Raw genomic sequence first — 13,711 nt, 5'->3', positions numbered from 1 at the left:
CTGTTTGTTCTTTAGTTATTTTCTGTTTTATATTCCACGGGAGTGAAATTGTTACTGAACAAGCAGGTGGGGTCCCACTGCCCGCTGCCACCCTCTAGGCAAAATTCTAGAGGCAAAGGTTTGGTGATAAAGGAAAAGAGTCTTTATTCCAAAGCTTCACAATTTTAGAATAACTGCTTCCTACATGCATTAGTCTCATAAGCCTATCAATTAAGGCTAAACTCTTAACTGAGTTCTCCTAGCATGCCTTGCTAGTTTTAATTATCTTATTTCTATAGGGTTAGTTTACAAATGAAAACAACATAAGACACAAAAGCTACACAATTTTGGAAGAATGGCAGGCTTCTGCCTCAGAGCTTGTTCCCTCTAGAACACCTGAAGGAGAATAACCCTGCCCCGCTCTGCCGGGCTAGCCTGATCCTGGGCTATGCCAGGAGTTCCTTCCCATCCAGAATACCATCTGTTGGGAAACACAGGCAGCTGCAGCACAATCCCGCAGGCATCCTTGAGGAAGAATGAGCCAGTGAGCAAGCCCAAGAGCTGGAGACAGCCAGTCCAGGAGCCTGAGAGCCCTTCTTTTATTTCAAATCTTTTAGCCTGTACTTCCAGGCACTCTGGAGGCATTCATCTTCTCAGCCAATCCCGTCCTAGACTGTTTACTGTTGCTTCCTCCTATGGCCTCTCCCTCCTCCTCCCCGGTAATCTGATCAGATCTCTGTATATCAAAATCATATGGTTCTTGTCCTTTTCTGACTTATTTTACTTATCATGATACTCTCGAGATCCACCCATGTTGTCACAGATGGCAGTATTTCATCCTTTCTTATAGCTGAGTAGTATTCCACTGTTTATATGTACCATATCTTCTTATATAGTCATCCATCAAAGGACACTTTGGTTGTTTCCATGTCTTGGCTACTGTGAATAACTCTGTAATGAACATAAGGATACATATATTTATACGGATACATGTTTTAAACTTTGGGGGGTAGATACCCAGAAGAGGGATTGCTGAATCATAAAGAAGGCTAGCTCTATTCCTAATTTTCTGAGGAATCTCCACACTGTTTTCCATAGTGGCTGTACCAGTTCACATTCCCACTAGCAGTGTATTAGAGTTCCCTTTTCTCTACATCTCCTCCAACATTTGTTATTTCTTGTCTTATTGATAATAGTGTCAATGGCTTTTCTTCACACTTGAAAATAAAACACAAACTTTTCTTTAAGGCCCACAAAGCGGTCCATAAGAACCCATATACAGATATGTGCCCTGCCTACCTCTCAGACTTTGTTGCTCATCATTTACCCTCTTACTTCCCCAACTAGAACAGAAGCTCCAGGAGGGCAGGAGTGTTGTCTCTTGAACTGATATATTCCCAGGGCCTTATACAAGTGTCTGTACAAGGTGGGTACGAAATACTCTTTGTGGACTGAATAAATTTATTTTCTAAATAGCCTTTGTAAGGTAGGTTTTTTTTATTCATCCTTTACAGACAAAACTGAGGCTTCTATATGTGAAGTCAGTTCAAATTTACAAAACAAAAAATGGTGAAAGCATTCATTCATTTATTCTTTCAACAAATATGTAGTGAGCAGCCGCTGGTCTTGTGGTTACCAGAGGCAGGGTTTACATCTGAGGCTAATGATTTTAGAACTACACTATTTTCCTCTTCTTTCTTTATTCTTTTTAAGAATTACAAAAAATAATAGAAGAATATATTCATGCTGTAAGATAATTCAGATAATAATACAGAGATAAGGTAAAATTCTCCCTTGACATTTATCTCCCAACAAATGCCAGTCAATCCCAAAAAGTAAATAGTTTACCATTCTACACAGAGTGAGCAAGAAAGAGACTTTTATACTTAATCTCTGTTCTCATCCCCCACACTTGCTGCCTGGGATAGCCTCCTCCAACTATATAGTTCATTTAACATTCATTGTCTTAGAGATATTCTCATATCAGCACCTATGTATCTACTCCGTCTATTTTATTTTACTATTTTTAAATTTAAATTAAAAAAAATTTTTTAAAGGATTTTATTTATTTTTAGACAGAGGGGAAGGGAGGGAGAAAGAGAGGGAGAGAAACATTAATGTGTGGTTGCCTCTCACACGCCCCTATTGGGGACCTGGCCTGCAATCCAGGCATGTGCCCTGACTGGGAATCTAACTGGTGACCCTTTGGTTGGCAGGCCAGTGCTTGATCCACTGAGCCACACCAGCCAGGGCGAATTTAATTTTTTTAATTTAATTTTTTAAAAGATTTTATGTATTTATTTTTAGAGACACAGGAAGGGATGGAGAAAGAGAGGGATTAAAACATCAATGTGTGGTTGCCTCTCACACCCCCCCAGCTGGGCATCCAGTCCACAACTGAGGCATGTGCCCTGACTGGGAATTGAACTGGTGACCTTCTGGTTCACAGGCCAGTGCTCAATCCACTGAGCCATACCATATGCCTGCCAGGGCTTCCTTTTTAGAGAGAGGGGAGAAGAGAGAGAGAAAGAGGGAGAGAAACATCTATGTAACATCAATTGGTTGCTTCTTTTACATGCCCTAACTGGGGACTCAACCTACAACCCAGGCATGCACCCTGACCTTTTGCTTTGCAGGACGATGCTCCACTAACTGAGCAACACCACTCAGGGCTTATTTATTTTAATAGATGCGTGTCATGCCTTTGTATAAATGTGCCAAAATTTCTTTAGACTCCCATATTAATGGACCTTCAGGTTGATTCTGCCTTTTCATTATTACAGACTGGCATGGTAAACTCCTTGTACAAGCCTTTTTGTGCATTGATTATGAGCATTCTTTATTTTTACTTTTTTCCAACACTTCTTTAAAATAGAGGCCAAAGCAGCATCATTGGGTTGAAAGGCATGTATATTTTAATTTGAACGAGTATTGTCACATTATTCCTTTAAAAATCTGTGTCAGGTTTTATTGCAATTATTTCTCCTAGTGGCAACAGACAGTTTCTACCCTAGATCGATGAAAACATATTCACACAAAAATCTGCACACAAATATTTATAGCAGCTCTATTATGCTTGCCCCAAACTGTGATCAATCCAGTTGTCCATCTGTGGGTGAATGATAAACAGGAGTGTCCACAGGAGGCATGCTCAGCAGTGAGAAGGAATGCTCACTGCTACTTGCAACAACTTGGATGAATCTTAAAGGTGTTATTCCGAGTGAAAGAAGCCAGTCCTAAAGGTTACATGCTATATGATTCCATTATAGGATATCCTCCAAAATGCAGAACTGCTGTGATGGAGAACAGATCAGTGCTTGGTAGGGTTTGGTGAGGGAACTGGAGGTGACCACAAAGGGGTAGCAGGAAGGAGCTTTCTGAGGTGATGGAAATGTTCTATATCCTGATTGTGGTAATGGTTACATGAATCTATATATTAAAATCCATAAATTATACACCAAAAAGTGGTCAATTTTGCTGTATGCTAAGAAAATGCTATAAATGAAAAAAATCAATAGATATCTATGAGTGTATAGGTTCTGTGAACTTTAAATGTTGGTTTTTGAATGCAGAAAGATGTGACAGGAAATACACACATCTTCACTGCTGGTTACTTTGCAGAGGAAGGGAACAAAAACAATCACCTTTTTCAGGGTACATTTTTTGTTATGTCTCACTCATCTGAATCAGTGTAGTGTTTTGGAATTTGAAAAACATCTAAAACTTGCAAACATTAGGAAAACATTTAAAAGAAGAAAAAGAGTGTTTCTACTTTGCTGAGTACCTAGATGTTAGAGAACAAAACAGCTACATCTCCCTTCTTGCAGAACACAGCCTGGTAGAGAGAGTTCAGTCCCCATGTCTTACAGATGGTTCATCTGCAAATTGTGACATAACTAGTAGCTGCCTAGTAGGATTTTTTATAAGGATAAATACCTTAACAGATGCTTGAAACAGTACCTGGCATCAATGGTAAAAATAATGTAAGCTGTTAATAATATATCATCTATGAACTGGTAGAGTAAACTCAGTTAATCTTAGTTTTGTGAGCATTTGGAACCTGGATCCTGTGGTGTGGGGCAGAGGGCAAGGATCTGGCCCTGGTTTGGTTTCCTGGGCCTCTCCACTTATCTGTTTTCATGGCCTTGCTATCTTTCTCATTTCAGGGAAGCCTCTCCCTCCTTCTCCTCCCCAGGTTGACTATCACTCCTCCTCAGGACCTAGATGCAGGGCGTTTTCCTCTTAGACTGACACTTAACTCCTTGCTTACATCTAGCTTGGCACAGAGGGACATACATACCCTGAAAAGTGTGGGTGAGACATAACAGCACTGCCAGACCTACAGGTGAGCAAACCTGGGAGGAACATGATTTCAGAGCAGGGTAGGATTTGAAAGGTATTGGAGGGGAGGTGACCTTGCAGGGCACCAGGAATCTTTAAGTGGAGTGAGGGAATTATGGGAAATACCCAGAGGTGAGGGAAAAGAATACTTAAATTTTTCTTTCTCTAAACAGGCAGATGGCTCTTCTTCAGGCTAATAAAGATCTCATTTCCACAGGAATAAAGGAATTTAATGCTTTGCTTAATCAGCAGGTAAGTCCAAGTAATCCGTTTCAGAAGACAGGACTAGTGTGTTGAAGGGTGGGTGAGGGCAGAGAAGGGAGAATAATTTGGAGCTGGGAGAGTTGATAGAAACAACTAGAGACAGGAAAACAAACCAGAGGAAAGAGGATGGCAGAGTTTGTGGGTCACTGCTGACTCACATCACTAATCACATTCTCTCCCTGCCCTACTCCAGGTCTTCAGTGAACCTGTTGTCTCTGAAGAAGCCATGGTGACTATAGTGGATGACTGGGTGAACTTGTACATCAACTATTACAGGCAGCAGGTGACAGGAGAGCAGGAAGAGCAGGACAGGGCTCTGGAGGAACTTCGGCAAGAGCTGAAGACTCTGTCTGTCCCTTTTCTGGACAAATATAGGGCATTCCTAAAGTCCTTGTGAGCACCCAAATCACCCAGTGCTTTTCTCCTAGCCCGGAGACTGGGGCCTGCATTTTAAAGAAACCCTTAATTCCTGCGTCTGTATTCTTCAGGTCCTCAGGCTCTGCTCCTTGGTGTTACTCTACCTTGACACCTCAATAAAGACCAACACTGGTTTGGCTGTCTTCCTAGCTTTCCTTGGTTGTCCATCCTTGACTTGTGGAAGCAGTTGGTGCCTTTCCTTCAGTTCTGCTTCCTAGATATGATCTTGAAGATTTAATAAAGTAACCACTGGGAAGTACCAAAATAGCCTGAAAGAGGGGCTAGGGAGACAGGCACTAAAAAGAACGTGCTGGGGACAGGGGTCACTGAAAAAAGAGGGAGATAGAAATTCTCCATAAGTTGTGGTCCAGTAACATGTTTGTCTAGAAGACAGTAATTGGAGGTCTCCCAGTCTTGTTCATTCTGCGCTAGATGGAATCAAGCAAGAGTCCACCCACCTCAATTTTCCAATCTCCTGCACTGCTTAATACATCCCTTATTTTTCAGGAGAGAGCACTTTTGGCTTCATCATTCCTTAGTCCCAGATACCGGGATTGGAGGCAGATGTTCCCCAACCCCACCTCCTTGCAGACTCATCCTTTTCCTGTCATTCCCCGGGCTAGACCTGCTTTCTCTTTGGCCTCCAGACCTTAAGCTTCCTTATTTTAAGGGTTCTGTGGTGGAACCAGGCTCATGAGCTTTAAAAAAAAGAAACAAAATGAAGTTGTTAGAACGAGGGACCCGCTTATTGTACTATCTCTAAGTAAAGCCTCGGAGCCAAGAGTGGTAGGGCTGGGGAGGGGGGAGGGTGTGAGGTGGAGGGCAGGAGGGGCAGATCTCACAGGCCAGCGCACCCAAGGAGGGAACTCGGCTCTCTTAGGGCCATTTACTATTTTGCCTCTTTAGCAGGAAAGGTTTGGAGCTGAGAGGGCTTGTTTTCTCATCCCAACTTTCAGCAAGCCTTCATTTCGTATCTGTGCACTCCCACCTCTGTCTTTTGGCTTTGGGGTCTCTGTAGTCTGGTTCAAGGTCCAAAGGGAACTTGCTCAGTGCCCCGAACCAGTGTGAGGTAGCCCCAGACCCAGCAAGACAATTTCGGCCTCCCAGGGAGACAGGAAGCCAGCACCTCTGAAGTATGATTGGTGGCATATGTGGAGGCCAGGGCCTTCCCACTGCACCCTCCCCGCCCCCCCAAATCTTAGCCATTAATGGAGACCCAGGGCTACTGAGGTGGGACAATAGTCAATAGCATCACCTTTGCAAAAAGACCTGATTACTGTGTAGGGGTGGAGCAGAGGGACCAAGGAACCCTGTTTAAAAAGCATTAGATTTGCTCCAGTGCTGTACAAGGTGCATCTGAAAAGAATGGTCAGAAGCCACTTTGGCTCAATTAATGAAGATAAACTTCCCATAAATGTGGAACCATCCAGCCTCTGGAACTGTGGGCTGATGATTTCATAAATGCTCAGACAAAGGAAGATGACCAATTATCAGGTATGTTGTAGTATAATGGGAAGTCCAACATCTAAATTTCATTCTAACCATTTCAAAGCTGTAAGAAATTGAAAAATTCCAAAACAAACTTTAAGGACAGAAACCTGTTAAACTTCACTGCATGTTTTCACATGCTGATTACCCAAGCATCTGGTCTTGAATCTACAAAGAAGTAAAATTTGGAATATTTTGATTTTTCAGAGATATAGTATGAACCATCAGCATCTGATGGCTCATATTAATAAAATTAAATGACTGGACCAGTGAGTACCCTAAGTCCATTATTGTTTCTACAGAAAAATTAACCAGAGTTAGCAGGAAGCATAATGCTTCCTTTACTTTGACAGCAGTACCTGTCAACATACCTGAATTAATACTTGAAATAAGATTGTAAACAGAAGGTGAAATATTATAGCCATAACCTTGCCCTTATCTTCATTCTGATGTTGACCCTGACCCTAGGGTTGACTCTGAAATTGAACCTCACCTTTAACTTCACCCTGACTCTCACCCCATCCCACTTGATTTTTATCCTGAGCATGATATAGACACCCTTACCCTCCCAATAACCATGAGCTTCACACTGACATTGTCTCTCATTTTCACCCTCACAACTGATCCTGATGCTGAAGACCCTGAACTTTACCTGACCCAAACTTTTACCCTGACTTTGAACCTCAACCTGAATCTTATCCTGACCCTAACCCTGAAATTGATCTTCACTATGACCCTACTAATTGTGACACTAACTCTTAGCATGTCCTTGACCCTAATCATGACCTTTATCTTCACTCTTATTGACCCTGACAAGTCCTAACTAAGGCCCTAAGCACACACTGACTCTGATTCTGAACCTGTTCCTTAGCTTCACTGTGATCATCAGCCTGACACTGACCAACACTCTGACTTTGACCCTGAAGCTGATCCTGACACTACTACCACTGGGACCCTGATGGCTGACCTTAACTCTCAAGCTGTCCTGACAATGACCTTTATCCTGACACTGCCCCTGCCCCTCAACCCAAACCTTACCTTTACCCTGAATCTGCCTCTCCTGTGACCCTGGTTGTGAACATGACAAAGACTCTGAACCCCACTATATCCCTCTTTCTGACTCTAACCCAGACCGCGACACTCATCCTCAATCTGACCTTTGTCACTGAGAATCTGACATTTGTGCTGTCCCTCATCCATACCCTGACCTGCCTCAGACCCTCACCTTCAACTTCATTGTATACCTGACCCTTATCGGACCTGCAGACTGAATCTAAACCAATACTGATGTTCAACTTTACTCTGGTCTAGACCTTCACACTCACCCTTACGCTGACCATTAAGCTGATTATTACTCTGAACTGCATGCTGAACCTGACCAACCTGGTCCTGACCCTGAACTGGGCTCTGAATCTATTCTCACTCTGTCCTTGAACCTATCTTCATCCTCCTGACCTTGGTCTGAGCTTCAACCTCACCCAGTTCTGACACTTACCTTCTCTCAGAACCTCAGTCTGATGATGATACTGACCATGTCTCTGACAATGATAATCACCCTGACTCACCCTCAGACTGATCTCTGATATGACTCTAACTCTGATTCTAAACTCCCCACCCTTCAAAATTTAAACTGAATTTGATCTTCAACCTGACCCTGATACTAACCCTGACAAAACATTGACTCTGAAGTTGACTCTGAGCCTGATACACATAAGCACTCTGACCCTAACCTGACTTTGGCCCTCATGGCTTACCATGTGTCTGACTTAGATTCTGACCCTTAACTTCTCATTGTACACAACTGAATCTCACCCTGACCCTGAAACAAGGATGCTGACTCTGACCCTCACCCTGACTTTCCCTTGATGATAATCTTGGCATTGATTCTTAACCTTACCCTGACCTTGAATTGCTTCCACACACTTACCCTGAACTGGACCCTCAAAATGACTCTGGCTATTACACCAACATGACATTCAACCTGACATGGACCCTGACTATGACTTCAGTATAATGATCACACTACTGTGATGCTAACCCCACCCTGACCCTCATCATGTCCTTGCTTTCACACTGACACTGAACCTCTAGTCACCTGACCCTTAGTCAATGCTCACACTAGCACTCTCACCGTGATCCTGACTCTGATCCTAAGTTTTACCCAGACACTGATCATGACCATGACTCTGACCCTGAGGTATATATGCACTCTCACCTTGACTCACACTCATTTTGGTACTATTTCTGGTGCTACTTCTGTTCTATACCTAAACCTCACCGTGATGCTCACTCTTCTTTTTTTCTTAAAGATTTTATTTATTTTATTTTTTTTAGAGAGAGGAAGGGAGGGAGAAAGGGAAAGAAACATCAATGTGTGGTTGCCTCTTGCACATCCCCCACTGGGGACCTGGCCCACAACTCAGGCATGTGCCCTAGACTGTAGGGAACTGCTTTGCAAGGCATGGAAATGCAGCTCAGCACCCACGTGGAAAACCAGTGGGGAGTGAGTTGGAATGCAGGACCACGCCCGTGAAGTTCTCCTGTGGGAAATCAGGCCTGCATTATACCTAGGCTGCTTTGTGACTTACTCTTGCTAAAACTCTTTCACCCTGAGTTCAGGCAGCAAATGCTTGCTGCATGTCTTTAAAGTAACTTCCTGAAGTCTGTGCTAATTCTGCCAAGGATTGAAATGTAACCAGACCTGTTACTCTTATCATTCCCTTGCATTTGCAAAATTTTTTCCTTGTTAATCTGTAAGAAGTAATCAGTAACATCCCTTCTGTTGCTATCTGTACAAAATAATTACCTAAAGCAAACCTAAGTATAATGAATGAAAACCTTTGATGTATGCTATTAGAAAGCCAATAAAAGCTTGTCAAGGCAAGGGTCTGGCCGCTCCAAGTGGCCAGGTCACTCTGAGGCGCTCTCCCCTTGAGAAAGTAGCCGTGCCATCCCTTTTCCTCCACAGGACTCGGTAGTCCATGTGAATTTATCTTGTCTCATCCATAACACCGCAGACACTGTAGGATGGTGTCTGCAACACTAGACTGGGAATTGAACCGATGACCCTTTGGTTCCCAGGCCAGTGCTCAATCCACTGAGCCACACCAGCCAGGGTTAATACTCACTCTTAACTTGTGTCTTTCTGATCATGACAATCACCATGACTGTGATCCTGATTCTCATTTAGACACTATCTAATTCTCACCCTTACCCTCACACTCACCTTTGCCCTCAGTTTCATCCTTACCCTGATTCTGCAATTGAAGCTAACCCTACACCAGCACTTAACCTGACCTTTACCCTAGCCTGAATCTCAGCCTTATCATGACTGTCAGGATGACCACAAACTTGACATTTACCTGACCCTGACCCTGACTTTACAATGACTCTCACACATACCTTCACTATGTCCTTGAAATTGCCTTGAATGTGAAACTCATGCTGGACTCGAACCAGACTCTCAGCCTGACTCTGACACCAACCCCACCTTACCCTGGCTCAGGTTGACACCCTACTCTGATCCTGACTCTGACCCTGATCCTGGAATTGACCCTGACCCTCCTCCCAAGCATGACTATGCAAATTTGCCACACTCTTGACTTTTCATCCTGGGTTTGACACTGACCCCCATTCTGATCCTCACAATGACTCAACATGACTTTGAGCATGACCCTTATATTCATCAAGACCCAATAATTCATACGACCTCTTACTCCAAACCTGACTTTGATCTTCATCCTTAAATGTACCAGATGCCAACCTTTCTCCTGACTGAATCTGAAATCATACTCTGAATCAGACCATGCTTCTTACCATGTCCTGAACTTGACCTTGAACATGACCTTCTGAGTAAGTAAATGCTTACTCAGATCTGCATTTTTACTTTGACTTTTGCTTTTGACTTCACCCTCACACTTACCCCGACCCTGACCCACACTTTGACTCTAATCTGACTGTCAGCCTAACTAAAACCTCACTCCTACACTCAAATTGACCCTGATCATCACTATGTCCATGAACATAACTCTGATTCTGATTGTGAACCATACCCTCCCCAAGACACTGCAATTCACATTGACTATTACTCAGACTCTGATCCTTATCTTATCCATGAACATTTGCCTAACTTTATTCACACTGTAAAACTGACCTTCATCCTCAGCCTCACCCTAACTCTGATCTGACCTGGCCTGACCTTCACCCTCATCCAGTTCTGGACCTTCTCTCAGACCCTCAGCCTGATCCTGATACAATGTCTCTTACACTGATATTCACCCTGAATGGATCCTGGTGCTCATCTCGACACAAACAACTCAGATGCTTGTCCTCACTTATGTGAGAGTCTCTCGCAATGACCATCACTCTTACTGTGTCCCTCGTGCTGACTCTTCCGTTGACAATCTGTTTGACTCTGGCTCTGATTCTGATTCAGACCCTCCTTCTTACTCTAACCTTTACTTGACACTCACTCTGACCCTCACACTCTTTCATACTCTCACTATGATCCAAATTCTGTCCTTTAATGTGACCATCACCGCGACTCTGATCCTGAAGCTAATCTTGACATCGATTCTAATTATCATTCTCATCCTGGTTTCCATTTTTCCTTTTTATTGAATTTATTGGGATGACATTGGTTAACAAAATTATACAAGTTTCATGACACTGAGCATAATTCTTATCCTTAAGCTCACCCTAACTGACACCGATGTAACCTGGTCACCAATTTTGATTGTCCTATCATCCTAACCTAGACCTGTTCCTCACATTGGCCTTGATCATTACCCTGATATTGACACTCAGCGTGACTCTGATTTTTATCATGACCTCACCTTGACATACAACATATCTTGATGCTAATTTTCACTCTGATCCAGTCCTAACCATGATGCTAACCTTTTAACTTGACTCTTATTTCACCAAACCCTAACTCTGACTTTGACCTCATCCAACACTCCCCTGAAAAATGACTTTGAAACTGAACCTCACTTTCAGACCCATCTTAACCTTAAATCTCTTGGCCCTGACCCTGACACTGTAAGTGATACTAAAACTAATCTTCATTCTGACCTTTACCTGATGCTCATTCTGACCCTGATCCTCACACTCAAATTACCATGATCCTGAAGGTGACCTTCTACTTTAATCTCACTCTGGTCATCATCCTGACTCTGACCTTAACCCTCATCCTGTCCCAGTGACTCTCACCTGAACTTCCATCCTGTCTCTGACTTTAAAGCTGACCCTGACACTTACACAGAATATGACCCTGTAGCTCACCCTAACACTGACCATGACTGATCCATGTGTTCAGCCTAACTCTGATCCTGATGCTCACACCAACGCCAACTGATTTCTCATCCTCAACATGACCCTGAACTGGTTGCACACACTCTCCCTGACCCTGGTTATGACCATCATACTGACCATGGCACTTACTATGAGGTTGACAATAAACCTGACTCTGACTGTGACACTCACCCTAACTTGACCCTAATCCTACTCTACAATGAATCTCATCTTTATTTTGAGCTTTATTTATTTATTTAAAAAAATTTTAAGGTTCCATTTATTTATTTTTAGAGAGAAGGAAAGGGAGGGAGAGAGGGAGAGAAACATCAATGTGCAAGAGAGATAGATTAATTGGTTGCTTCTCGATTGTCCCCCACTGGGGACCTGGCCTTTAACCCAGGCATATGCCCTGGCTGGGAATTGAACTGGCAACCTTTGGTTCACAGGCCAACACTCAATCCACTGAGCCACACCAGCCAGGGCTTGACCTCCATTTAAAGCTTACTGTGATGCTGACACTCACCCTAACCTTGACTGTGACCCTTACCTTGACCTCTGTCCCAACACTAATCAGACCCTGATCCTCATCAAGACCTTGACACTTGCTGCAGCCATCCCCTGAGATCTCATTCAAACCTCATGTTCACACTTCTCTTGACCCTATCATCACCATGCCTGAACCTGAAACTGACTGAACCTCATTCTCATTCTAACCCCTACATGATGCTAACTGTGATGCTGACCCTGACCCTCATACTCACTATGATGCTCACTGTGACTCTGAACCTTATCATGACTCTGCTCTTCACCATGACACTTTTATCCAAACCATTAACTGATCATTGAACCTATATGTATCCTGAACCTGAACCGCCACCTTGATCAGACTTTCACTTAAGCTTAAAATTAGTCTCACTTTCACCTTGACTCTTACTTGATGCTTACTCTAACTCTGATCCTCATCCTCACTTTTACCATGGCCCTGACATTAGCTCTTAAACTGATGCTCATAGTTATCATTACCCTGAACCTGATCCTGAAACATATACTCACCCTCACCTTGACTCTGACTTTTACCCTTTTGCTGACACTGGCTTAAACCTGACTCTTTTCTATAACTCTTAGCCTGATTCTGACCATGATGCTCATTCTAACACTGACCCTGATCCTCACTTAGACACACTAGTTCTCACACTCACTCTGACCTTGACTATCACCCTGAACTTGAGCTTGACCATGACCTTCACCCTCACACTGACCTTCAACTTCCCTATCACCCTTACTCAGATTCTAACTTAATATACCCTAGAAGGTTATCATCACCTATTTGACAATATCTTCCATGCAATTTAACATATCATATAAGCCTAATTAGTTCAATATCTCCATTTTATAAGGAGAGAGAACAAATCTTTTGAAGTATTTCAGGGTCCCTCTACAGCACCCCAAAGTTATCCTTAGATCAATAAGGTTTCATTTAGAATGTTCCAAAGGTTTGGACATTTGACTGAAAAGGTCACAGATTACTGTGAAATAATATTTAACTAGGTACTTAACCAAAGTAATAATAAAAGACCTCAAAGACAAGTACAGAAGGTTCTAAGACTGTGACTCAAACTTCAGCTTTTATGATTGAGAAGATTCAGTTTTATTATGTAATCAAGAACCTCAATAAGACAACATAAAACAGAATATTATTTTGATAAAACATAGATTATTTGTTTTGTAGGTAGAAAACTTTTCACAATATCATACCAAGAGCAGACCAATATATAGGAAAACTGTCCTTTTAACAGAAAGAGAGAGAACCAAATTCTAATTTTGCATCAGCTTACTTTTAATATTTATATTCATTAACTTGATTATATTTATTCAAACTTATTCAATGTGACCACACATACATTTTTTTAAATTTTTCATTTCTTAA

General features: G+C 42.5%; 1 protein-coding gene across 2 annotated transcripts; it reads left to right on the top strand.

Annotated features, from left to right (window-relative positions):
• Nucleotides 1-1,351: 1,351 nt before the first annotated feature.
• LOC123825647 (alpha hemoglobin stabilizing protein) lies at nucleotides 1,352-5,143 on the top strand. 2 transcript variants are annotated; one of them, XM_045849246.1, is made up of 3 exons: nucleotides 1,352-1,405; nucleotides 4,494-4,572; nucleotides 4,778-5,143. In XM_045849246.1, the coding sequence occupies exons 2-3, from the start codon at nucleotides 4,498-4,500 to the stop codon at nucleotides 4,979-4,981; spliced, it is 279 nt and encodes a 92-aa protein (XP_045705202.1). In that variant the 5' UTR covers nucleotides 1,352-1,405; nucleotides 4,494-4,497; the 3' UTR covers nucleotides 4,982-5,143. The 2 variants fall into 2 exon arrangements, with proteins under 2 accessions (XP_045705202.1, XP_045705200.1); XM_045849244.1 differs by lacking the exon at nucleotides 1,352-1,405 and adding an exon at nucleotides 4,228-4,324.
• The last annotated feature ends 8,568 nt before the right edge of the window (nucleotides 5,144-13,711 follow it).

Source organism: Phyllostomus hastatus, unplaced genomic scaffold (assembly GCF_019186645.2).
Source record: "Phyllostomus hastatus isolate PE091 unplaced genomic scaffold, TTU_PhHast_1.1 phas_contig_64, whole genome shotgun sequence".
NCBI classification, from domain to species: Eukaryota; Metazoa; Chordata; class Mammalia; order Chiroptera; family Phyllostomidae; genus Phyllostomus; species Phyllostomus hastatus.
This window is presented reverse-complemented; position numbering and strand designations above follow the sequence as displayed.